Source organism: Microtus pennsylvanicus, chromosome 3, assembly GCF_037038515.1.
Source record: "Microtus pennsylvanicus isolate mMicPen1 chromosome 3, mMicPen1.hap1, whole genome shotgun sequence".
NCBI classification, from domain to species: Eukaryota; Metazoa; Chordata; class Mammalia; order Rodentia; family Cricetidae; genus Microtus; species Microtus pennsylvanicus.
The window spans coordinates 26,500,121-26,525,129 of NC_134581.1; the positions used below are offsets into that span (position 1 = coordinate 26,500,121).

The 25,009-nt window shown below is 49.4% G+C and overlaps 1 protein-coding gene across 1 annotated transcript in view; it reads left to right on the forward strand.

The window, feature by feature from the left end:
• The window catches only part of Spsb4 (splA/ryanodine receptor domain and SOCS box containing 4), a 72,556-nt gene that overhangs the window by 13,104 nt on the left and 34,443 nt on the right, over positions 1-25,009 (forward strand). Inside the window, exon 2 of the mRNA XM_075964918.1 lies at positions 6,886-7,732. Coding sequence (XP_075821033.1) covers positions 7,039-7,732 — 694 coding nt within the window. The 5' untranslated portion in view covers positions 6,886-7,038. The remainder of the gene's footprint in view (positions 1-6,885; positions 7,733-25,009) is intronic.

Below are 25,009 nucleotides of genomic sequence, written 5' to 3' on the forward strand. Positions count from 1 at the left end.
ACTGTTTTTATTGAGCTCTACATTTTTCTCTGCTCCCCTCCCTGCCTCTTCCCCCCTTCAACCCTCTCCCAAGGTCCCCATGCTCCCAATTTACTCAGGAGATCTTGTCTTTTTCTATTTCCCATGTAGATTAGATCCATGTATGACTCTCTAGGGTCCTCTTTGTTGTCTAAGTTCTCTGGAATTGTGATTTATAGGCTGGTTTTCTTTCCTTTTTGTTTAAAAACCACTTATGAGTGAGTACATTTGATAATTGTCTTTCTGGGTCTAGGTTACCTTACTCAAAATAATGTTTTTTAGCTCCATCCATTTGCTTGCAAATTTTAAGATGTCATTATTTTTTCTGCTGTGTAGTACTCCATTGTGTAAATGTACCACATTTCCTTATCCATTCTTTAGTCGAGGGGCATTTATGTTGTTTCCAGGCTCTGGCTATGACAAACAAAGCTGCTATAAACATAGTTGAGCACATGTCTCTGTGACACAATTGAGCATCCTTTGGATATATACGAAAGTGGTATTACTGGGTCTTGAGGAAGGTTGTTTCTTAATTTTCTGAGAAATCACTACATTGATATCCAAAGGGGCTGTACCAGCTTGCACTCCCACCAGCAATGCAGAAGTGTTCCCTTAACCCCACAACCTCTCCAGCATAAGTTGTCATCAGTGTTTTTGATCTTGTCCATTCTTACAGGTGTAAAATGGAATCTCAGAGTTGTTTTGATTTCTCTGATGACTAAAGATGTTGAACATTTCCTTAAATGTCTTCTAGCCATTTTAGATGCCTCTGTTGAGAGTTCTCTGTTTAGGTCTGTACTCCATTTTTTTTATTGGATTATTTGTTCTTTTGATGACCAATTTCTTGAGTCCTTTGTATATTTTGGAGATCAGACCTCTGCCTGATGTGGGGTTGGTGAAGATCTTTTCGCATTCGGTAGGCTGTCGTTTTATCTTGTTGACTGTGTCCTTTCCTTTACAGAAGCTAGGAGAAGCTTTCTTAATTATTTATTATTTCATGTGCGTTCGTGTTTTGCCTGTTTGTATGTTTTGTGAAAGTGTCAGATCCCCAAAACTGAGCTATAGGCTGTATGAGCTGCCAAGCGGGAGAAGTTCTGATGGCTCCATGGACATCAGAAAGAACATGCTTTCTTTGCACTTGAGACACAGAACACCATCCACACATCAGTTAGATCTTGTGTATTAATCATGTAGGGTTTGCCGTTTTGTGGTCTTTATTTCATTTGGTCAACTGATCACTCATGAGCTAGAAGATGGGAATTAAAATCACCTGCCCTGTAGTCCCTCTCGCTTTTGCACTGAATGGCGGGCGCCATCTGATGTGGCTGATCTTCAGCTATGGATCATATTCTTTTATTGCCGCAAACTAGTCTCCTTTGCTTCATTTAAAACTTCTGCTTTGAAATCCACTTTGCTTGCCTCTTGCTTAGGCTGTTCTAGGTATGAACTTATGCACAGCTGTCTGTCTGTCTGTCCTTCCGTTGTTTTGTTTTTGGCTCTGACCCACTTTTCTTTGGGATGGCTCTCATGTGTTGTCTGAGGCAGGAGGTTTTGTCTTCTTCCTAGCTTTAGTCTTTGCCTTTGAGTGGTTTGTTATGACTGTGCGTTGACATGGCTACTACTTCGGTCTCGGTTTTACTATCACATCTTCTGTCTTGACGTCTTCTTGCTCCAATAGCTTCTTAAAACAAAGCCCTCGGGGGTACGGTCTGTTTTACTTTGTGCCGCCTTCCTTCTGACAGTTTAGAAGGTTTGTGCTTTATTGTTAGTTGGGGAAGTTATCTTTAGAATAACTATGTAGAATGAATTTAATCTTTTGTTTAGACTGCCTGCCTTCTAAAATGAGTAACTGCAAAGATTGTTTACCGATTCTATCACAGTTTCTAGATGCTTTACGGCAGCTGCTTTAAATGACAGCGTTTCTCCAGTTACCTTTTCTTGGTCTTTTTTCTCCTTTGTTTCTCCGATAGTATCTTGAAATTTTTAAATGAAATTTACTGATTTTGTGTTTGTGGTGTGTGAGTGTGCCCCAGCGTGCGTAAGCGGTCAGGTTCTCTCTGTCTACCACGTGGGTCTTGGTATCCAACTTGGGTCTTCAGACTTGGAGACAAGCACCCTCTGGACTGAGCCGTTCTCCAATGGTGTCTTCGTTCCATCCAGGTATGTTTCTCTCTGCTCTAGGGGCTGTCTACGCTGAGGATTTTGCAGATATATTTGCAGAAGTGCTGGAAATTACACAAAGGGTGCAGGATTGCTCTGTGACTAGGGTGGTGATTTCTTTTGGTAGTTTCTTTATTTTTCAGCCAGCAGAGTAGCTGTGGGCTTCTCTCCTCCTGCCCAGCCTTTGCTCTGTTGCCTGTGAAGGAAGAAGGCAGGCTGTGGTTTCCTCTGTTTCCCGTTCTTCCCATTCCCTGAGAGGCCAAAGGCAGTTCCTGACACCAGACTGCACATCCTCTGCCCGGTGCCCTTGGTTAGACCATTGGAGTCGTCCTTCAGGAATCCCAGCCGCTAGCCTACTGTACAGGCTTTCCCACAACCCTGACCCGCAAGGAGCCTTCTCAGGTGTTTTAGACCAGCTTTGATCCTGGCTGCTCTGGGCCACCTCTGATTGCATCTGGCAGCCTTCCCTCCTAAGCTGTGGTTTAGGTTACAAACGTGTCCAGTTTTGCCGAAGAGGACCTTTGCATTTCGATTTCTTTCTCCTTGATTTTGGGTGATTTTAGATCAGAACATGATTAATTTTATTCTGCCGCCTTTCAACTATCCAGTGTTGGGGATTTTTGTGATTGAGTATTCTCTCAGATCAAACGTCACCCAGAACTTTTCCAAATAGAGTTGATGCCAGCCTAACAACAGAAAGGGAAGAACATGGGAGAGGAGACTAAAATTGGAGAGTTAAAAACACGTGCGTCCATGCTGAGTGGCAGCGGGGGTCCTTCCGTCCCTTCTTCACTCCGGTGGGGGTGCGTTTCTGTCAGGGAGGAGTAGTAAACTTCCGGAGAAGCACCTGAGACAACAGCCTGAGAGAAGGGTTTGTTTTGGCTCGCAGTCCCCGAGTTTCAGTTCATAGTGGCAGAAGGCATGTGCGGGAGGAGGGGGGCTCCGATGGCAGAGGCCAGAAGCATACAGGGGATGCCTGCAGTAGTACCAGAGGTGTCCCTGTCTGTCCTCCCAGACACTTTTCGGTACAGTGACGGTGACACTCACGGTTATCATGGGACCAAGGAGATGGCTCAGGTGCTAAAGTGTTTGCTGTACAAACACAAGGACCCGAGCTTGATCCCTAGAAGCTATGTAAAAAAGCCAGGCATGGTGGTTTGTACTTCACATCCAAACCCTGGGGAAGTGGAAAAGATGATGGATCCCTGGGATTTGCTGGTCAGCCAGCTTAGCCTATTCTGTGAGTCTGAGGCCAATGAGAGACCCTTATTTAAAAAATAAGGCAGATGGCACCTGAAGAATACATTTAAGTTTGGCCCGTGGGTTACTTACACATATGTGCATAGGCACCTGCATGCACCCGGACCTACGCACGCACAGGTGTGCGTACCTACACTCGAGAAAAAGAAGTAACTATCACAAGTTCACCTCTTTTCAATTATTATGCAGGCTACAACATTTCACCTTTGGCTCCCAAAAGGCTCAATTCTGTCTTATAATGTCTTAACATGCTTTTAGTCTCTCTCACATCCCCCCAGAATCTCCACAGTTGCAGCACTGTTCAAGTCCAAATTATCCTCCAAACCTCCGTGCACATGTGGGTCCCTGCAAAAATCAAAAACAAGCCACATGCTTCCAGATTTGATAGCACAGACTAAACATTCCCGTTTCAGTAGACAGCGTTGGGGAATGGAGAGGACGGAACCAAAGCAAGACTGAAACTTCTTAGCGAAAACACGAGGTACAAGGTGTCATGATGTTAACCCAGCACCCTTGGGCCTATGACATTGTCCTCTCTGTTGGCCGTCTCTGCTCACTGCCTGCTGCCTTCTTCAGCAGACATCCCATCTTCCTGCGTCTTTGGCTTCACCATCACGGTTTCATACATCACCCTCCTGGTAAAATCACTTGGGTTTTTTCTGGGAATCCCTTGCCTGTAGGAATTCCATACCTGTCTGTCTAGTCACCTAGGCCTTCCTTTGTACTTTAGGCTTAAGCCTCCATGATCCAATAGTTCTTGTATCCTGCATGCCTGCAAAACCAGCATGGTGGGTCATGCTAGATTTCCTTCCTTCTCCAGCGATAGCCGGAGCACCTCGAGTCATGGCTGAAGTGGCCTGTGAGTGCCTTGATGATTGAAAACAGAGAAGATTTCCTAGGTACCTGGCGCAGGCAGTGTGTCCTGGAGTTGGCTTCTTGGGACAGAGTCTTTCAAATAAGTGAAAACCTTCACACTCTGGAGCCAGTTCCTGAGGTGCTCTCATGGCATCTTTCTAGTTGTCCTGATGTCCCTCATAATGGCGCTAACCTAGTGTTTCTCAGTCTGTGGGTCGTGATCCTTTGGGGGATCGAACGGCCTTTTGACAGGGGTCATGAATCAGATAGCCTGCATATCAGCTATTTGCGTTACCATCCATAACGGCAGCAAAATCATAGTTATGAAGTAGCAATGGAAATAACTTTATGGTTGGGGTCTCCACACCATGAGGAACTATTTTTTTAGAGGGTCCCAGCATTAGGAAGGTTGAGGACCACTGCTCCGATCTCTTTAGAGGCCTCACTGTTTATGGCTTCTGTATCTGTTACTTTTCTCATTGCTCTGGCAACCCTGACAAAAGCATCTTAAGGAAAGGGTTTGTTACCGCTCGACACGGTTCGTGGTGGTGGAGAAGGCTGGGTGGCAGGACTGAGGGGCAGTCTTCTTAAGTGTCTGGCTCTTCCTGCTCTGTATTTGCTCCCAGACCTCACTGTGAATCTGGCCGAAGAGCCAAACTTAGCCACAGCCTGAACACTGGGCTGCCCTGAGAATTCATTCCTTCATTAATGAATGAAATTAATTCATTCTTCATCTTTAAATTCAACCTCTGTAAAGTCTCAGGATGTGGACAAAATATGCACAGCTTCCGTACCAATGGGTAACACAAATGGCCTCGGTTCGGTTCCCACGAGACATTGTTTCTGCCTGGAACGGGATGAGATAGATGTCTTTGCTGTTGGCGTTCCTCTCGGCAGCCTGGTCTCCTAAGGTCTCAGAATCATCCATACAGCTGCACTTACAGAATTCTAGGATTTCTCTGGCTGGCTTCTCCAAACTTTGCTGAATTCTTCCTGCAAATTAGTTCTGCGAGCTTCTATACCACGTGATCAGATACAGGCACAGCGCCAGCCACACCTCAGCGCCAGTTTTCTGTGATTGTCAGCTCTCTGTGCTGTGACAAAATGTGACAGAATGCCCTAAAGAAGAAAGGATTTCCTTCCCTTGCGCTTGCAGAGGTTTCTCTAGTTGTCATGGCAAAGAGGGTGTGGCCCAGCACAGCAACTCCCATCATGGTGATGGCAGCCAGGAAGGTGGGGGAGAGAATGTGCCTACAGTTGGCAGCTTTCCCTTTTCCTCCTTGTATTCTATCTGGATTGCCAGCCTATGGAAAGGTGCTGCCCACATTTAGGGTGGGCCGTCTACCCCTGGTTAGTGCTTTCTGGAAACGTCCTGGCAGATATACCTAGAAGTGAGCTTTACTGATCACATAGGTGCGTCTTAAATTGACAGTGACGATGAACTGTCTGTCACCAAGAGGAAGTCATGGGTAGGTAAGACAGAACATGGTAGCATCCTGTCTTCTCATTTGTCCTGGAGAAGTCCTGAGCCAGGATGCCCCCAGGCTAAGGAAGAAGAAGGCACACACCTGTCCTCTGTCAGCTGCAGGAGTCAGATGGGGCAAAGCTCAGCCTTCCTCTTCCCACACTTAGGGCCATCTAAGCTCCCCAAAGTCCCTGGGGCCCGAATGACCCTACTGTGTCCAGTTCCTCCGCCTCCTGGGAAATTGCCGTCTTTGCAGCAAGGGATACTAACTGGGATAAATGTTAGCAATAATGTTTCTATGCCCAGGGAAAACACTGGTGTGTCCAAGAGAAATAATTCCCTGTGGGATGCCTGGAGAACAAAGCCAAGAGTCCCAGATCTGAGCTTTTAGCATATCGTCTTTCAGATTCTCATCATACCACCCGAATGGGAGGTGTTGTATCCCATCTTACAGAGGAGGAAAGTAGAGTCCAGGAGAGGCCTGAGATACAGAGGGATGTGTTTCAGTGATGTCTGGCTCCACAGTTTGGATGGATCAGCTCTCTTTTCCCCCTTCTTTGCCATTTATTTTCCCATGGCGACAACATACCACCATCTTCAAATAGTTGTCCCTGGGTGACCCCGCCGAACACTTGCTCTGTGTCTTGCTTCCCAAACCTGGTTCCATTTTAAGATGTTTTTTTTTAAAGCTCCAGATAACTGGAGATGCAAACCCAAGAGCCACCTGCTAAGTGTGTATGACCCCATGTCTCAGCACTCCAGTTTCTTGGGTTCAGTTCCTCTTGCGACAGCTATTTCCAGCGGTTACTCTGGTGCCAAGAACAGACTCCGAGAGCAGAGTTCCTTGGTTTGACTTGTGGCTCAGTCACTTATTACCTGTGAGACTGGCTAATCACTGGCTTCTTTAAGATTTAGAGGAACGGGGAAACCTTAATCATGGAGGACAGTGTCTGCCATATCTCATATACTTGGAAAGTACCAGATATGAAGTACCATTAATTATTATGCGCATGAATTATGTGGTCGGGCCTTACAAAGGGCCCTTCCAAGGCCAAGGTATAAATGAAGGGACGAGTAGCTGACTGTTGATGCTTCTGTCATAACTTGTGCCCTTTGCTTCCTTCCAGGAGCTTGGGCCCCTGCCACAGCCCAGCAGAGGCTGTAGAGATCAACCATCAGGAAGCCTGGTTCCCAGCCCCGGGGTCCATCCCTGGCTGTGGGGAGTGGAGGCTCCCACGAGGTAGCAGTGGCCCGAAGTGGTCCCCTCCCCATAGTGAGCCATGGGTCAGAAGCTCTCGGGGAGCCTCAAGTCTGTGGAGGTGCGAGAGCCAGCTCTTCGGCCTGCCAAGCGGGAGCTTCGAGGCTCAGAGCCCGGGCGGCCAGCGCGGCTAGACCAGCTGCTGGACATGCCTGCGGCAGGGCTGGCTGTGCAGCTGAGACATGCCTGGAATCCCGAGGACCGCTCGCTTAATGTCTTCGTCAAGGATGATGACCGCCTCACCTTCCACCGCCACCCGGTGGCCCAAAGCACTGATGGCATCCGCGGCAAGGTGGGCCATGCCCGGGGCCTGCACGCATGGCAGATCCACTGGCCGGCTAGGCAGCGGGGTACCCATGCTGTGGTGGGCGTGGCCACGTCCCGTGCCCCTTTGCACTCAGTGGGTTACACCGCACTGGTGGGCAGCGACTCCGAGTCGTGGGGCTGGGACTTGGGCCGCAGCCGCCTCTACCACGATGGCAAGAACCGACCTGGGGTGGCATACCCTGCTTTCTTGGGGCCGGATGAGGCCTTCGCTCTGCCAGATTCCTTACTGGTCGTGCTGGACATGGACGAGGGCACGCTCAGCTTCATCGTGGACGGCCAGTACCTGGGCGTGGCCTTCCGTGGCCTCAAGGGCAAGAAACTGTATCCTGTTGTGAGTGCCGTGTGGGGCCACTGCGAAGTCACCATGCGCTACATCAATGGCCTTGACCGTAAGTGTGCTGGCCTAGGTGGCAAGGGGTGCAGAGGCCTCCTGCCCCAGAAGAGTTGGGGAGCGGGTAAGCAGTGCAGGGAGAGCTGCAGTTGGGGAACCCTGCCGTTTTTAGCAGTGATCAGGGCATGGTTTTAAATTTTGACTTTGTCTAAGGCTTTGCAGCTTGCAGGCTCTGCCTCGTTTACCCAAATTTAAATGGCACAGTGGTCATGATTAAACTCAGGGCACTCAGGAGGGTCACATGGCCATATTCCAACTCGGAGGGGTGGTGGTGTCACATGGCCATACTCTAGCTCAGGGCACTCAGGAGGTCACCTAGAATCATATGTGTGCTTATAATAGTAAATGCACTTGATAAGGGCTGTCTGTGAGTGCTAAAGAGATTTATGGAATGACCCAACCTAGTCCCGGCTGGAGAGCATCACCACTGCCGGGCCCCTGGGTGGGAGTCCAGCTGTCAGACAAGAAGTAGTGTTAGCAACTGTTACTTATTGCCGCCTCCTGGATGCAGTTTTGAACACCCAGATCCCAGCCCCTTCTGGCAGCTGTCAAAGGAGGTAAAATGCTCTCCCCTCCAGTGGATTGTGGCCGTGTGGAAATGAAGCCCTGGACTATGGAATTGGCCCATTTTCCAGACAACCAGAAATCTAGATCCCGACAACTGCTAACGATCTGGTTGAAGTGAAGCTCCTCTGTGGGCTGTAGGTCTCACCCTCGCAGCACCAAGGCCTCCTTTATTCACAATGCATAACCTGTCAGGCAGTTGAAAAGTTAATTAATGCCGGGTGGCGGTGGGCGGCAGTGCAGGCCTTTACTTAATCCTAGCACTCGGGAGGAAGGGTAACCTCTAGGAAAAGTACACACGGCTATGTGGCCCATCTTGAATCCCAGAGCTTTGTTGGGCTTGCTCACACATACCGGCTATTGTGGTTTAAACATGAAGTGTCCCCTACAGGCTCATATGTTTGAACCCTCATCCCCTTCAGGAAGTGGGAGGAAGGAAGTTGATCATAGGGTGGTGGGGGGAGGGGATCTTGAAGGGTTTCTTTTTTTTTTTTTTTTTTTTTTTGAAACAGTGTTTCCCTGTGTAGCTGTGCTGTCCTGGAACTCACTCTGTAGACCAGGCTGGGCTTGAACTCACAGAGATCCTCCTGCCTCTGCCTCTTGAGGGCTGGCATTAAAGGCGTGTGCCACAACCACTAGGCAGATCTTGAGGTTTTTTTTGTTTTTTGTTTTTTTGATTTTTCGAGACAGGGTTTCTCCGTGGCTTTTGGTTCCTATCCTGGAACTAGCTCTTGTAGACCAGGCTGGCCTTGAACTCACAGAGATCCTCCTGCCTCTGCCTCCCCGAGTGCTGGGATTAAAGGCGTGCACCACCACCGCCCGGCAGATCTTGAGTTTTTATAACCTGGCTTCACTTTATGTCAGCGCTCTGTTTCCTGACTGCATATGTCTTGGAACCAGCTGCCTCCTGCTCCTGCCGCTTGCTATGCTTTCCTTCTCATGGGGACCACATACTTTGTGAGGCCTAAGCCAAGATGAATTTGCCCTGAAGTTCCTTTGAAGTTCCTTCTTGTCAGGGGTTAGGTCACAGCAGTGAGAAAAGTGACAGTGTGCTGGTCTCCCAGCAACCATCTGAAGATGTCTTCCCTACCAAATCTTACAGAAATGAGCATTTGCAGCCCCAATTCCAGGGTTCATTCTAAATGAGAGGTATAGTTGCCAGCTAGTGTGGCTGATTTTGTATACCTTTTTTTGAAAGTCAGAAAAAAAAAACCAAGAAAACAAAAAAGCTAAAGCACAGAACTCCGAACCATGAGCAGGGTCCTCCTAGGTCTGTTGGCCTCTGAGATCAACCATTTTCCCATGTTCCCCTCTTCAATTGACAACCCAAGAGTAACATTCCAGAAAAGGAACCACGGGCAAGGTTTGACTCGTGTGTTTGCTTGAGCAAAATGTGGGCTGGTGGTTTGAGGGTGGCAGGCCAACACAAAAGTGGCCGGAGCTCCCAACTCCGGGATAATTGGCAACATTTTTACTGGCATCTGTTTCTGTGGTTGTTGGACTAAGGTTAACGGTGGAATGATGCTCCGTTTTCTGTTGACCTGTAAAGCCCTGGAGCAGATGAGTCTGCTCCGAGCATGGTGATCATCGTGGTGCTTTGTAGGAAGGGTCCGGAATCCTCTTAGGTAGACATGCCGATGCAAACCCTAGGGATGAGGAGAGAATGGTACCAGTGAGCTCCCTGGTCCAGCTGGGAAGTTTACTGCTGGAATTAATTTGTGCTTGTGCTCTGGAGGGTGTGTCCCGGTCCTCTGGACATCCCCAGCACAGTGGTTCTGTCTCTAGTGCGACACTCAAACTCCCTGACATCCACTCTATTCATCTGTAAAATGGGACATGGGATCCCTTTCTTAGTTTGAGGGTTGGCACCAAATGTCTGAAATTGACAGCAGGGGGAGCTATGAAAGCCTAAAAAAGAATATTTCCTTTCGGTTATTGACCACTCCGGCCTATTGATTGGTATTCAACAACAAAACTAAGTCACTAACATATTGTCCCTGTGGCTCCCTTGTGGCTGTTAGAGTCGGGGATCTCCTGCGTTATTGAAGGGGGCTGGGTGGGAAAGACAGTTGTGTCTGACGCATTTTGACCTCCTGGGTCTTTTGGATGGTTTTATCTTCTCCTCCAGTGGCTGGGGTTTTTCAGGTCAGCAGAATCCGGAACAGGGTTCAGGGAGGTGAAGGCGATTACAGGGTAGGGGCTATGATAGTGAAGTAGGCTGTCATGATGCGAGCCTGTAGCATCTCCTATGTGATGACCAGGTGAGTTTTCCTGGCATTGTGCTAGACTGCCCTCCAGACAAGACTGGCATCCTCTACCTTGGGTAGAGGTATGATGGCAGAGAGGGAAGCTTATCTTGGGACAAGCCTTGATTATGTGGTAGCCTGTGTAAAAGTGGGGTCCAAGGGCTGGGAGGTGATTGGGAAAGAGCTATGTTGTATATATAGAGGGTGATCCGGGCCAGATTCCACCACGCATTCCCATGGAGGAAAATGGTTTGACCCCAGAGTCCCTTGGTTGGGAAGGTAGTCCCACGTGAAGATCTATGGGTTGAAAGAATTCTGAGCCTTCATTAATTGTGGACGTGGTAACTTGACTGGGGTATCAGGATTGGAATGAAAGCATAACTGGGAATAAAAGGGCTGCCCCTTGGGGTTACTCCTTCCTCAAAGCCTCAGTGTCCCCTCTTCAGTTTGGGGTGATCAGACACACCAGCACTAAGCAGATACCTAGTAGTTGGAGTCCATTGCTGCAATTAACCAGCTGAGCCGAGGAGGTTCTGGGGGTCACAGATGAAATACAGAGTAGCCTCTGTAAAGCATTTTCCTCTAATGCAGTGGGAGTTGTTAATGGATAACTCCTTTTCAATTTATGATTTTTATGACTGTAAAAGCAAGCCTTACAAGGTCTTACGACACTGAACCCTGAAGCACATGTTGGACGGCACAAGAGCTCCTGGCAGTGCAATTTCCTCTTGCAAATGCACGATGCCCTGGAACCTCTCATGGGTAGAATTGTTCTTTCACTACACCGCAGAATGATATGGCTTAGCGTCTTGGGTTTTCCTGCAAAGACCTGGAGGACGCTCAAAGGTCTGTAACTGAGACAGCTGAGGCGTGTGTAGCTGAGGTGTACACAGACCAAGCCAGGCACATGACTAGGCTGTGTGAGTTGTCCAGACCCAACCTAGTAATACCAGTAATACTACTAGCTAGACGTATCTCATCCTGCTGGGCTCTTTTCTAAGCCCTTCATAAAGGTAATCATTCAAGTACTCTTTAAGTGAATATATGGATAATCATCTTTGATTCACCCTGAAGGAATTGATGCCCAGTGAAGTTGAGCAAGTTGCTCAAAACCACACAGCTCATAGCTGAGGAACCTGGATTCAGGCTGAGGCAAATGGTGTGAGACTTGCTGGAACCCTAGCAGACAAGGCAGGGGGAGCCGACAACTCAGGAGGGTTGGCTCTAGCTGATTTTGTGGCCCTCTGTGGTAAACTTAGCTGAGATCCTGTCGTGCTGTCTCTGTTGCCTTTTCTCCTTCCGTTGCTTCCTTCCCGGCCCTCAAAGAGCTCTGCAGAGTGCGCGGAAAGCGAGGCAGGGTGCAGGGGCTGACTCTGCTGCTCGGAATCAGCTACGCTTTATCCCTGAGCAGGGGAAGATGCCTCATCTACTCTCACGCTCACCCCTGGGCTGTCCTGGCCTTGTCTGGACTTGTTTCCTGGCCTGAAGTTTCCTCTTTCCAAATTCTGGTGGCTGAGTACTAACAGAAGGGTGTTGTCTTGGAGTTCCTGCGTGGTGAGTGCGACATGAGAGACACGGGTGGAGGCAAGGAGCCCCAGATGGAGGCCAACATCCTTGGGGGCCTCAGCAGCTTTGATACAGGGTGACTAATGGTTCTCTTTGTCAGGGAAACCCTTGGGCTGTACCGTAGGCTAAAGATTTTACTCGGGTGTTGGGTTTCTGCTGTTTTGGGGGTGTTCTGCACAGAGGGCCCATTGATGCTCAGGACTGACTTTTGGTTGAAGAGCAGAAGCGCAGGTATAGTGTCCTGGGACCAGCCGGCCGTGAAGGCCTGTCTATTTGTGCCAAGCAGAAGAAGCTATATTTCTAGTCGTCATTCCTAGATGGTTTAATCGATTTGCCAACAAGTATTTATGGGCACAGCAGTGCAGCAGAGGAGGCTGGCAGCCAGCCAGCGCTTCCGGTATTGATGGGGACCAGAGAGGTTTTCCACAGGATGACTGCAAGGGCACCCTCCCCTTGTCAGACTGTGTTCCTGCTCTGTGTGGAGCCCACCACCCTCCTGCTCAACACTTGGGAGTCTTGTGTGGGCAGCGAGGTCCTCCCCACTTCTCTGATGACAGAATGTGACTCCTCCACCAAGGTCCGTGTCTGAGATCCTCATCTTCTCTGTTTGTCACCCCAGCTCACTACAGACCAGAGAGACCCTGTCCCCAGGCCCCACTCAGTGGGTTTGTCCTCTTTGCTCAAGTGATGAAGACGTGCTCAGGCAGGGCTGGTGGCCAGGGAGGCATCTGTGACAGGTGGAAACAGTGGGAACTTAGTACATTTATGATCCTTTTAATAGGTAAAGCTGGAGGCTGGGTAGCAGCTGTCAAGGATACACAGAGTTGTACGTTGAAGCATCCCCGCCACATTCTCCAGTCCCCGGCCCCCTCGCATCCTTGCCACCAGCCACCATCAGCAGTTTCTTGTGTATCCTTCCAGAAATACTTACGACAGGGAATTTTTAGATCACACTGTAAGCAGAGCTTTGCGTCATGCCCCCCCCCCCACCTTAATGGATCTTGGCAATTGTTTAAACATCAGTTATGGTAGAATGGCCCTCATTTCTTATTAACAGTTGCATGTATTTTCATAGTATGGATGTCTAATGATTTAATTATTCAGATCCCTATTTTTGTAGAGCCAGGCAGTTTCCTGTAAGAATAGACTTTTAATCTTAATTTGAATTCCATTCATTTCCCCCTTCCCGCTACTCAACATTCTCAAGCCTCGGTTTTTCCATCTGGGCAGTGGGATACTTAGACGACCACGCCAAGCGCTGTGAAAGTGACGTAAGAGTGGAGCCTGGCCCAGCACTTAGGTGGCCACTGCGGGTGTACCCATGCGAGACGTCATTACACGTATGCATTTCCCATCCTTCCACTGAGCTCATCTCAGGCACCCAGTGAGCACCGTGGGTGATTGGGTTTCTCTTTGACAGGACAGTAGAGTTACATGGCCCTGCTGCCAAGAAAGCCCTAAGCACCTTATTGCACTGAGATTGTTTTTTCAGCTGTCCGGTCCAGCCGACCCAAATACAGGATGTCCATCCGCACCATAAGAACCTGGCGCCCTTGTGTGGAGAGTGGACCGTGCTATGTATGGCTTGTGGTGACATGGCTGCTGAAGGGAGACGACTCTGAACCGGGAGCGGCATGGCATCTGTGTTAGCCTCTGTCTGGTCCTCCGCAGGGCACCCTATGCAGAAGTGCTCAGTGGGTGCTGCATAGTGGGAGCTGCATCTCCGTCTTCAGAGCCACCTCTCTTGTAGTGCCCCTGCATGGAGGGCATAGTAGATGCGCTGCACCCCTGCACGGATGGCATAGGAGATGCGCTGCACCCCTGCACGGATGGCATAGGAGATGCGCTGCACCCCTGCACGGATGCCATAGGAGATGCGCTGCACCCCTGCACGGATGGCATAGGAGATGCGCTGCACCCCTGCACGGATGGCATAGTAGATGCGCTGCACCCCTGCACGGATGGCATAGTAGATGCGCTTCACCCCTGCACGGATGGCATAGTAGATGCGCTGCACCTCTGTACAGAGGGCATAGTAGATGCGCTGCACCCCTGCACGGATGGCATAGGAGATGCGCTGCACCCCTGCACGGATGGCATAGGAGATGCGCTGCACCCCTGCACGGATGGCATAGTAGATGCGCTGCACCCCTGCACGGATGGCATAGGAGATGCGCTGCACCCCTGCATGGAGGGCATAGTAGATGCGCTTCACCCCTGCACAGATGGCATAGTAGATGCGCTGCACCTCTGTACAGAGGGCATAGTAGATGCGCTGCACCCCTGCACGGATGGCATAGGAGATGCGCTGCACCCCTGCACGGATGGCATAGGAGATGCCCTGCTGTGTGTGCACAGGAACGGAATGGCCTCTCGCTACCTGAATGGCTTTTCTTTTTCGCTTCACAGCGGGGACAGAGTCACAATGGGCCGGAGTAGAAGGAGCGGCCTGTGATCACTGCCAGCCCTCTTGCAGTCTGACCCCAGCGTGACCCGTCCCCACTTCCCATTGTGTGCTCTGCATGGCACATCTGTCCCCACATCCAGACCAGCTGGAGGTTGTGTGATAGGCCAGGCTGTTCCATTCAGGACCTTGGCATTCAGAAACTGGCCCCCTGCCTTTTGTTCTCCACAAAGGGAACAGATTTTCAGCTGAGAAAGAGCCTTGCTCAGCTGCCACAGTCCTGCTTTGAGGGAATTGTCACATTTAATGGTTACGAACAGTCCCACATAGCCCTGTCTTCACCAAGGCCTTTGACATGTAGATGCCAGTGTCTGGAGCCGGGTATGGGTGGGCCTGGTGTCCGCTAAGTGTCACTCTGGGCCAGCATGGTCTGGAGGTAGATCTGGCCTCAGGAACTCGTGGCACCCAGGAGTCTGAGCTCTACCTAGCTGTCACCTGAGTGAGTCATTTTAACTCTGAGCTCAGTTTTTTTTCAGATAAAGAAAAACATTCTGCTCAGAATCATGGGTGATAGATCAAAAGTGACCTAGCTAGTCCTGGCGCACAGTAGGGACTCACAACATAGTGGACACAAAAGTGCTAATATTGTTCCATGGATTGGAAAATCACTGTGGACAACGGCTGTTAGTAAACGCTGGTCCACGCTGAACTTCTTCACACAAGGGAAGCCTTCTCCATGAGCTGTTTCAGAGGTTTCCCACTGAGTATCCGACAGGCTGTGTCTCCCAGTGGTAACTTGCCTGGTGAACCTGTCCTCAGCAAGGACATGTGAACAATTGGCACCACTGTGCCTGTGGCCATGTATGTACCAGTCAGGAGGAGACGCTAGGTGGAGGGCCTAGCCACTGTTGGACATTTGTGGGGAAACGGGAGGAGGCAGCGTGTCTCTGAGGCATTCGGGTGGGAAAGCGTGGGGATCGGCAGCCAGTTGGTAGCCACATTGGATAGGCGGTTGTGGAGAGGTTTAGAGAACCGGGAGGACTTGCCAAGGTCACCTACCAGGGAGCAGCAGAACCAGAGTCAAAACCCAGGCTCCAAAGCCTTTGAAGATGTTCCTGGCAAGACATGAGTGAGTGAATCACCAGCATGGTTCATGGCTCAGGCCTTGAAAGCTGATGTACGATGCAGGATGGGGAGGTTGGGATGCCAAGGTCGGTGAGGACTTTCTGCCCTCTGTTTCTCGGAACCCTCGTCTGGAGGGTGACTGCAGTGATGACATTTGTCCCGGGGACCTTTGACAGTGAAGATGGTGTGTGAACCACTAGGTCTGTGGAGGCCCAAGATGCTGACTTTCTAACAAGTTCTGGGCTGATGTGCATAATGCTACATGTCACAGGTGTGGAACAGAGCGGGCATCCTCACCACCACGCTGTCCCCAGAAGCCCCCACCTCCCATTCGCCTCTTCCTTTCCAGGTGGCCCTGCAGACTTGCTAGTCTACAATTCCTCCATAGTTTGGTCTAGTGGAAATGGCATGCTTGCCCATGAAAGCCAAGCCTGGTGCTGCTCAGCCTGCCTGTACCCATAGTCTCTCCTGCCAGCTGATGCCAGGGCAGGTCCTGGGCCTTGTGCCTTGTCCCTATTGGACCTCAGCATCTTCTCCTTCCTATCCAGCTCACTTTCATATTGTGCTCCCCTCTCCATCTGCCATATGGGAAATTCACAGGCTTGTGGCAGAGGTGCGCTGTGAGATGACAGGGAAAAGATTGCAATCCAACCGCTTAGCTCCCCAACACACCCGGGGCCGGTCAGGGCCTTCTGCTTGGTGGCTCCCCGACTCTCCTTGAATGCCCCCTTTCCCATCCACAAGCCCATTTTGCACATGGGATGTCGGAGGCTCCGGACCATGAGAAGACAGCTCATGGACCTGTCTAGTACTTACCTGTAATTCACAAACTAGAACCCCGAGGGTTATGCCCAGTGTTCTGTGGTGACAGCTAGGCCTTGGCTCTCGTGGACTTCATGAAGATGCTGAGGTTGGCCTTGGTCACTGCCACAGCACCTGCCCACGGCACTAGTTCTCAGCTCATCCCAGGGCACTGGTGACCATTCTGAGCAGGAGGTGCTGGGCAAGCAATGAATGAGCAAGCATGTTTACAGGGAGAGCTGCAGCCTGCAAGGCTGGCAGCAGCTTTTTTCCCCCCTTCCATCAGGGAGCCAGCTGATTTGCCCTGTCTCGTCCTTTGGTTATGGCAAGGGGGTGGTTAGCGTGAGTTACAGTCTGGCCCAGACACTAATAAGGCTGCTGTCAGAGGCCTTCCATAATTCAAGGGAAGGCTGTGCTGTGTAATGGCCCTCTTCGTCAGATCTTCCAGGGCTTAGGGCCTCCTTAATGATTTATTTGCCTAGGATGAAATTAAGCCAAGACAGTGTGAGCTTGGAAAATACTGCCTCGCTGGCTTTCCCAGTTCATCCTGCTCAGAGGCCACCTTCTATAAATAGAACTGTGAGAACCCTGCTTCGTGACCTGCCTGCTGGGAGCCCTGACAGGCAAGGGCTGCCCCACCACAGGCCCTCGAGATGGCACCTGGCCAGCACGTGGCCCCTGTCTCCTCCTCGCCAAACTTGGCACGCCGCTGTGATACAGTGGAGGACAGATATACTAAAACTTGACCTTGTCCCGGCCTCGGAGTCCTTTCAGGACATACATTTTTTTAAAAAGATGATTGATGTTCATGTGTGTGTGTTGCATGTGTTGCCTGCATGTGTGCATTTATGTCTAGTGTCTGCAGAGTTCAGAAGAGGGCAAACCATGATCCCCTGGAGCTGGAGTTACAGATGGTTGTGAACTGCCATGTGGGTGCTGGGAACCTAGGTCCTCTGCAAAAGCAACGAATGGTCCTAACCTCTGGGCTAACTCTCTGGGACCCAGTGTGTGCTTTTGAGTAGCTCTATTTGGACCCAGACTGAGTTCCAGAGCTTGCCCTTCGGAAATCATTTCACAGGAGTGCCCCAGGGAAGACGCAGATTTGCATCTGCTGTTTAGTGAGGTAGCTGACTGTTCTGCCCTAGGCTTAGGCCTTGCTCACAGGGCTGTGTAGGTGGTTGCCCCTCAGTGAGAGCCTAGAGTGGTGAACATAGTCCACGTGCTGAGAGTCCAATGGGATGTTTATGTCAAGGCTTCTTTGGAAATCTAGAACCCAGAAGAGGGACACCTTACGAGGGACACCAACATTAGATCACATTAGACTTGCATAGTGGTAGTCGTGCCGGGCACATTTTCTTTTTCAAACCACAGCAGAGTTCAGCTGCTTTCCTTTTCAAAGGGATGGGGTATGCGCCTAAGTGAAGTGAACACTGTTTGGAAAGGTGTTCACACTCCACCTGTGTCTCCTCCGGACATCCCGAAGGCCTCTAGGTTGATGGGCAATGTGTGGAAGCACTGCCCAGAGCCAGGTCCCCAGAAACAATCCCATTCTCATGTGTGGCCTTCTGTACCTTCAAGGTCATGTGGGTCCATTCTCAGGCCCTCAAGTCTTTGCATCCCCTTACCATCCTGTTTGTCCTGTGTCCCAGCTTCTGATGCTTGGTGGGGTCTCAGTAAGTGGTAGTCGCACAAATGAATACCTGTTGTGTGATATTTTGATTGTGTTCTGACAAATAAAGCTTGCTTGGAGTCAGAAGGCAGAGCTAGATGACTATAGAGGTTTGGAGGACTGTAGACAGAGAGGAGACAGGAAGTGGTTAAGGAAGGGCTGAGAGAGGGTCTCAACCCTTTGAATGAAGGAACGGAAGAAGTAGGAAGCAACTGATGGCTGCTCCCTGTTCTCTGATCTTCCAGCTACTCCCTCTCCTTCTCCCTCCTTCCTTCCCCTCCCCCTCTCCTTCTTCATTTTTCAAGACAGAGTTTGGAGCCTGTCCTGGAACTTGCTCTGTAGAACAGGCTAGCCTCGAACTTGTAGAGATCCACCTGTCATTGCTTCCCAAGTGCTAGGATTAAAGGTGTGCACCACTACTGCCCCGCGGTCTTTCAGGTTCTTGCCCCAATATGTTATTTCTTTTCTTTTTTTTTTAAATTGACTTTACTGAGCTCTACATTTTTCTCTGCTTCCCTCCCCTACAATCCTCTCCCATGGTCCCCGTGCTCCCAGTTTACTCAGATCTTGTCTTTTTCTACTTCCCATGTAGATTAGATCCATGTATGTCTCTGTTAGAGTCCTCATTGTTGTCTAGGTTCTCTGGGATTATGATTTGTAGGCTGGATTTCTTTGCTTTATGTTTAACAAACGACTTATGAATGAGTACATGTGATAATTGTCTTTCTGGGTCTGGGTTACCTCACTCAAAATGATATTTTCTAGCTCCATCCGTTTGCCTACAAAGTTCAAGATGTCATTATTTTTTTCTGCTGTGTAGTACTCCATTGTGTAAATGTACCACATTTTCCTTATCCGTTCTTCCGTCAAGGGGCATTTAGGCTGTTTCCAGGAACTGGCTATGACAAACAATGCTGCTATGAACATAGTTAAGCACATATCCTTGTGGCACAATTGAGCATCCTTTGGATATATACCCAAAAGTCTTACCCCAATATTTGACTCCCGAATTTTTGCAGATTAAGATAAATTAGATTAATGCTTCAGATCCCTTGTTGAGTTGGGACAGTGGTATGAAAAGCACCCGTGACCAATTCATGGGGAAGTGCTCTCTTTCCACAGCACTTGCAGGAGGCAGGTGTACACACACACACACACACACACTCCACGCCGGTGCTTCTGGGAAGGAAACTGGAGAGCTTGTCAGTTAGTGGAGAATTCTGAGTTTACATTAGTTGTACTCCACACATGGCTGCTAACTTGATACTCGGGCAAAGACATGATCTGGGCAGTCATTGCTGCCCCGTGGCTTGGCACCTCATCATCTGTCTGTGCTGGTGTTTATACTGCCACCAGCCAGATCCAGACGGCTGCAGCGAACTGTGTAGGCCTGGTTTCCACCGCTGTCCAGCCTGTGGTCAAGATTAAGACTGGGTTTTGTTCCTGTTGGTTTCTTCACTGGGCCACTCCATAACTCTTTGCTCCGTTGTCTGCTATGTGTTGAGCGTCAGGAACACTGGGATGACAGTTTGAACAAGAGACTGACTGAAACGCGTTTAAATAAATGCTTATGTATGATCAATCTGGATATTGAGAAATGAGATTATAAGTGTGAGAGAGGGCAACTGACAATGGTTACTTGGAACTCCTTGTGGAGAAGGACTGAGAGGAACCGAGATGATGCAGTGGGGGTGGTCGGTGAAGGGTGTGTGGAGAGGAGTTCAGTGGGGCTGAACCCGTTGCCAACAGCCCTGGACACACTGGGAAGTGAGCTCCGTGAGACTGAGGGGGTTAGCACTGCCTCCCAACCTCCTTCTGTTTGATTGAAAGGTATTTTTTTCCGTTTATTTATTTATTAAAGATTTCTGTCTCTTCCCCGCCACCGCCTCCCATTTCCCTCCCCCTCCCCCAATCAAGTTCCCCTCCCTTGTCAGCCCATAGAGCTATCAGAGTTCCCTGCCCTGTGGGAAGTCCAAGGACCACCCACCTCCATCCAGGTCTAGTAAGGTGAGCATCCAAACTGCCTAGTCTCCCACGAAGCCAGTACGTGCAGTAGGATGAAAAACCCATTGCCATTGTTCTTGAGTTCTCAGTAGTCCTCATTGTCCGCTATGTTCAGCGAGTCCGGTTTTATCCCAGGTTTTTTCAGACCCAGGCCAGCTGGCCTTGGTGAGTTCCCGATAGAACATCCCCATTGTCTCAGTGTGTGGGTGCACCCCTCGCGGTCCTGAGTTCCATGCACGTACTCTCTCTCCTTCTGCTCCTGATTTGGACCTTGAGATTTCTGTCCGGTGCTCCAAAGTGGGTCTCTGTCTCTGTCTCCTTTCATCGCCTGATGAAGGTTAATATTCAGGAGGATGCCCATATGTTTTTCTTTGGGTTCTCCTTGTTTAGCTTCTCTAGAATCATTAATTATAGGCTCAATGTCCTTTATTTATGGCTCGAAACCAAATATGAGTGAGTACATCCCATGTTCCTCTTTTTGGGTCTGGCTTACCTCACTCAGGATAGTGTTTTCTATTTCCATCCATTTGTATGCAAAATTCAAGAAGTCCTTGTTTTTACTGCTGAGTAGTACTCTAATATGTATACATTCCATACTTTCTTCATCCATTCTTCCATTGAAGGGCATCTAGGTTGTTTCCAGGTTCTGGCTATTACAAACAATGCTGCTATGAACATAGTAGAGCATATACTTTTGTTGTATGATAAGGCCTCTCTTGGGTATATTCCCAAGAGTGGTATTGCTGGGTCCAGGGGTAGGTTGATCCCAAATTTCCTGAGAAACTGCCACACTGCTTTCCAAAGTGGTTGCACAAGTTTGCATTCCCACCAGCAATGGATGAGTGTACCCCTTTCTCCACAACCTCTCCAGCAAAGGCTATCATTGATGTTTTTTATTTTAGCCATTCTGACAGGTGTAAGATGGTATCTTAAAGTTGTCTTGATTTGCATTTCCCTGATCGCTAAGGAAGTTGAGCATGACCTTAAGTGTCTTTTGGCCATTTGAAGTTCTTCTGTTGAGAATTCTCTGTTCAGCTCAGTGCCCCATTTTATAATTGGGTTGATTAGCCTTTTACGGTCTAGTTTCTTGAGTTCTTTATATATTTTGGAGATCAGACCTTTGTCAGTTGCGGGGTTGGTGAAGATCTTCTCCCAGTCAGTGGTTGCCTTTGTGTCTTAGTGACAGTGTCCTTTGCTTTACAGAAGCTTCTCAGTCTCAGGAGGTCCCATTTATTCAATGAGGCCCTTGATGTCTGTGCTGCTGGGGTTATACGTAGGAAGTGGTCTCCTGTGCCCATGTGTTGTAGAGTACTTCCCACTTTCTCTTCTATCAGGTTCAGTGTGTTCGGACTGATATTGTGGTCTTTAATCCATTTGGACTTGAGTTTTGTGCATGGTGATAGATATGGATCTATTTTCATTCTTCTACAGGTTGACATCCAGTTTTGCCAGCACAATTTGTTGAAGATGCTCTCTTTTTTCCATTGTATACTTTTAGCTCCTTTATCGAAAATCAGGTGTTCATACGTTTGTGGGTTAATGTCAGGGTCTTCTATTCGATTCCATTGGTCGACTTCTCTGTTTTTATGCCAGTACCAAGCTGTTTTTAATACTGTAGCTCTGTAATAGAGTTTGAAGTCAGGGATGGTAATGCCTCCAGATGATCCTTTATTGTATAAGATTGTTTTGGCTATCCTGGGTTTTTTGTTTTTCTATATAAAGTTGATTATTGTCCTCTCCAGATCTGTGAAGAATTTTGATGGGAGTTTGATGGGGATTGCATTGAATCTATAGATTGCTTTTGGTAGAATTGCCAGTTTTACTATGTTGATCCTCCCAATCCAAGAGCAAGGGAGATCCTTCCATTTTCTGGTGTCCGCTTCAGTTTCTTTCTTCAAAGACTTAAAGTTCTTGTCATATAGATCTTTCACTTCCTTGGTCAGAGTTACCCCAAGATATTTTATGCTATTTGTGGCTATCATGAAAGGTGATGCTTCTCTGATTTCCCTCTCTGTTTCCTTATCCTTAGTGTATAGGAAGGCCACTGATTTTTTGGAGTTGATCTTGTATCCTGCCACATTACTAAAGGTGTTTATCAGCTGTAGGAGTTCTTTGGTAGAGTTTTTGGGGTCGCTTATGTATAGAAAGGTATTTTATTATCTCATGTGAGCAGGATCTCTCGTCTCCCTTACACCTGCGCTTTCTCCTGATTGGACAGAAGAGCCTGTGGGAAGGCTGTTGCAGAGGCGTCTTGGTCAAAGTGCATATGCTTTTCAGTTCACTGTCTAAGTGGCTGGGGAATCAATGTCTGCGGAACCTAGGGTCGCAGTGAGCCACAGAGCAGATCCAAAACCCTGTTCCTGGTCCTCTCATTTTGCTGCTGCTCCCAGGTAAATTTTGGGCTTTTTTGTTTTGTTTTGTTACAAAGTTCACTAGGTTTACTCAGGACCGTCTGGAGGTCCAGCCCACAGAAGCCTCGGCAGGGTGAGGATTCCCAAGTGTGTGCCTCAGCTGGGGCTGCTTTCAGTTTCTCCCGTCTGGAATGGTGGGCAGGTGATGCAGGGCATCGAGCCTGCCCCATTGCCTGGGCAGAAGCCAACTTTGTCTACCGCTTCTCACCCTTTATGTTCTTGGAGAGACCCTGGGAACGCAGTGTCAATCCGAGGTTCTGCTGAGACACACTTTACTCTCGTCCCGAGACAAGAGAACTCCAAGGAGAGCCTGGGTATCTTTCACCTCAGACTACCCAAGGTGGAATTGGTGGGCTGTGGTTTCTGTTTCCCTTCTGACGGACACAGGCAACCTTGGTTGACTGACGAAAAGAAATGGATTGTGCAGATGTGTGAAAATTAAAACGTGCTCTTGAGGTGAACTAACTTGACATCCATATCCAGTTTGTGCTGGATAAGGAAGGAGAAGCGGGACAGGTCCTGAAAAGTATCCTGGGTTGGGAGCTGGGACACTGGTCAGCTGGTTCCAGCTAGGGAAAATGATCTCTATTTGTGCCTTGGTTTCCCCATTGCAAAAAAGAAGCTTGGACAAGATGACCTCACTGGTCTCTGCCATTCTGTCATCTCTGATGTTGGTGTTGGCACCATCTCACTTGCTTGATACGTACTCTTCATAACCATGCCATCTGATAAGGTGGCCGCTGACTGTAGGTGGCTTCTACAATTGATCGTCTTGCTTACATCCTCCTGTCTCCTAACATGCATAGAGGGTAGCCATCATATTAAACAGTAGAGATAGGGCCCATCGCCCCCACCCAGGAGTGGAGACTTTCAAGACCCTGGGGAGGACTGAGGGCTCAGGGACAGAGCAAAGGATACGGTTCCCCTAGGGGCTACAAGGCACAGTATGGACATTAGGCACACCACACTCTCGTGAGTTCTTCCAGGGCTCAGGAGCCAGTCAAGGAAGGCCAGAGTTAGAAGACTGTCCAGTCGAGACAGGAAACCTTAGAGAACATACTAGGTGGGGAGGAGACTGACAGGAGGAATCCCAGGAATTCCACGGCAGCCTGGAGCGATGAGGCCCCAGCTGCAGTGTAACCGCGACTGCCCGGAACCCAGGTTGCATTGGTCGCTAGCTTACCTAGTTCTGTAATTCCCTCAAGTCCTTAAGCCCACTGAGCCTTTTGTCTCTGTAGGTGGGATGAGAAGAGTGAGCAGGACGCATTCTGGGGTGAAAGCAAAACGAGACCCCAAGAGTCCTGTGAGCGTGGTTAGGCTATCAAAAAGCACCATACTTCAAGCTATGGTCTCACACACTTGTATGTTAGGGTATCTGTCTTGGCTTTTCAGTAGGGCTAAAGCCTATTTGGAGACACATAGGTTCCTTTGTCCCCACAGCCCTGAACACCCATCAGCCTCTCTTAGCCCGTAACAGATGGCACCGACAGCCGCTGCACAGGAAGGCCGATTGCCTTTCTTCTTCCCCTTTGACCCCGTGCCCTTCCCGCCTCGGATTCATGCTTGAGAGTTGCTGAACACTATCCTTGTCTGTAACACATTTGAGCATCTGGCTGGGTCTGGTTGTCATTTTCTAAACCCGTGGCTCATCTCAGCTCTGATCTCTAACCCTGCCTTGTATAAACAAATCCAGGGCAGAGGTCAGAGGCCAGAGCTGGGCCTCGCCAGTGTTTCCCCTGGGATGTCTTGGTGGGAAGCAGCCTGGAGTCAGGTTTCATTGTTGCCCTCCCCAGGCTGAGCTGGGCCTTGCATCTGTAGTCCTGTTGGGAAGTGGCATTTCTTCCGGCTTTGTTGAAGTGCAGGCTACACTACAACCCCCACCTGAGTTTATTGCTGGGTCTAGAGCTGGTTTTCCTATAGTCCCTACCACAGACAAATAAAACAGAGGGAGTTTATCGCTTGCCTGGGAAACCGGTGGTATAGTTAAGTTGGCAACAGCAGTCAGCGACCCCCAGTGTCCTTGTAACTCCAGGTTCAGCATGTTAATATGCCATCTCATGAGCTAGGTCTGGAACCCTGGACCTCTCTGGACAATGGATTGCCTGGCTTATTTGCATATCCATGGAGTTTTCATATATGTGGCCTCCCAAGGCTGGCTTTGATGTCCACGGGGACCTCTGTTGTCCCCACGTTCCTACTCCTCCATCCCAGATGACCCCAACTGTAGTGTTTATGGTCCCTGGATGTGTCCAGCAGGGTACACACTAAAGGCTCCAGCCCTTCACTCCTTCTGCCCCTAGAGAAATCCGGCTGGGCACTTAGGCCCTTGCCTAAGAAGACCCAGGGAGGTGGGAACTGTGAGTGGTCTCCCTCAGCAGGGCCCATGTCCCCAGCTCTTCCATACAGGTGCGTGGCCTCCCAGACCTCATCCTCCAACCTGGCCTCCACTCTTGCTGTTTTTCCGCTCCCTGCCTGGATGTCATCC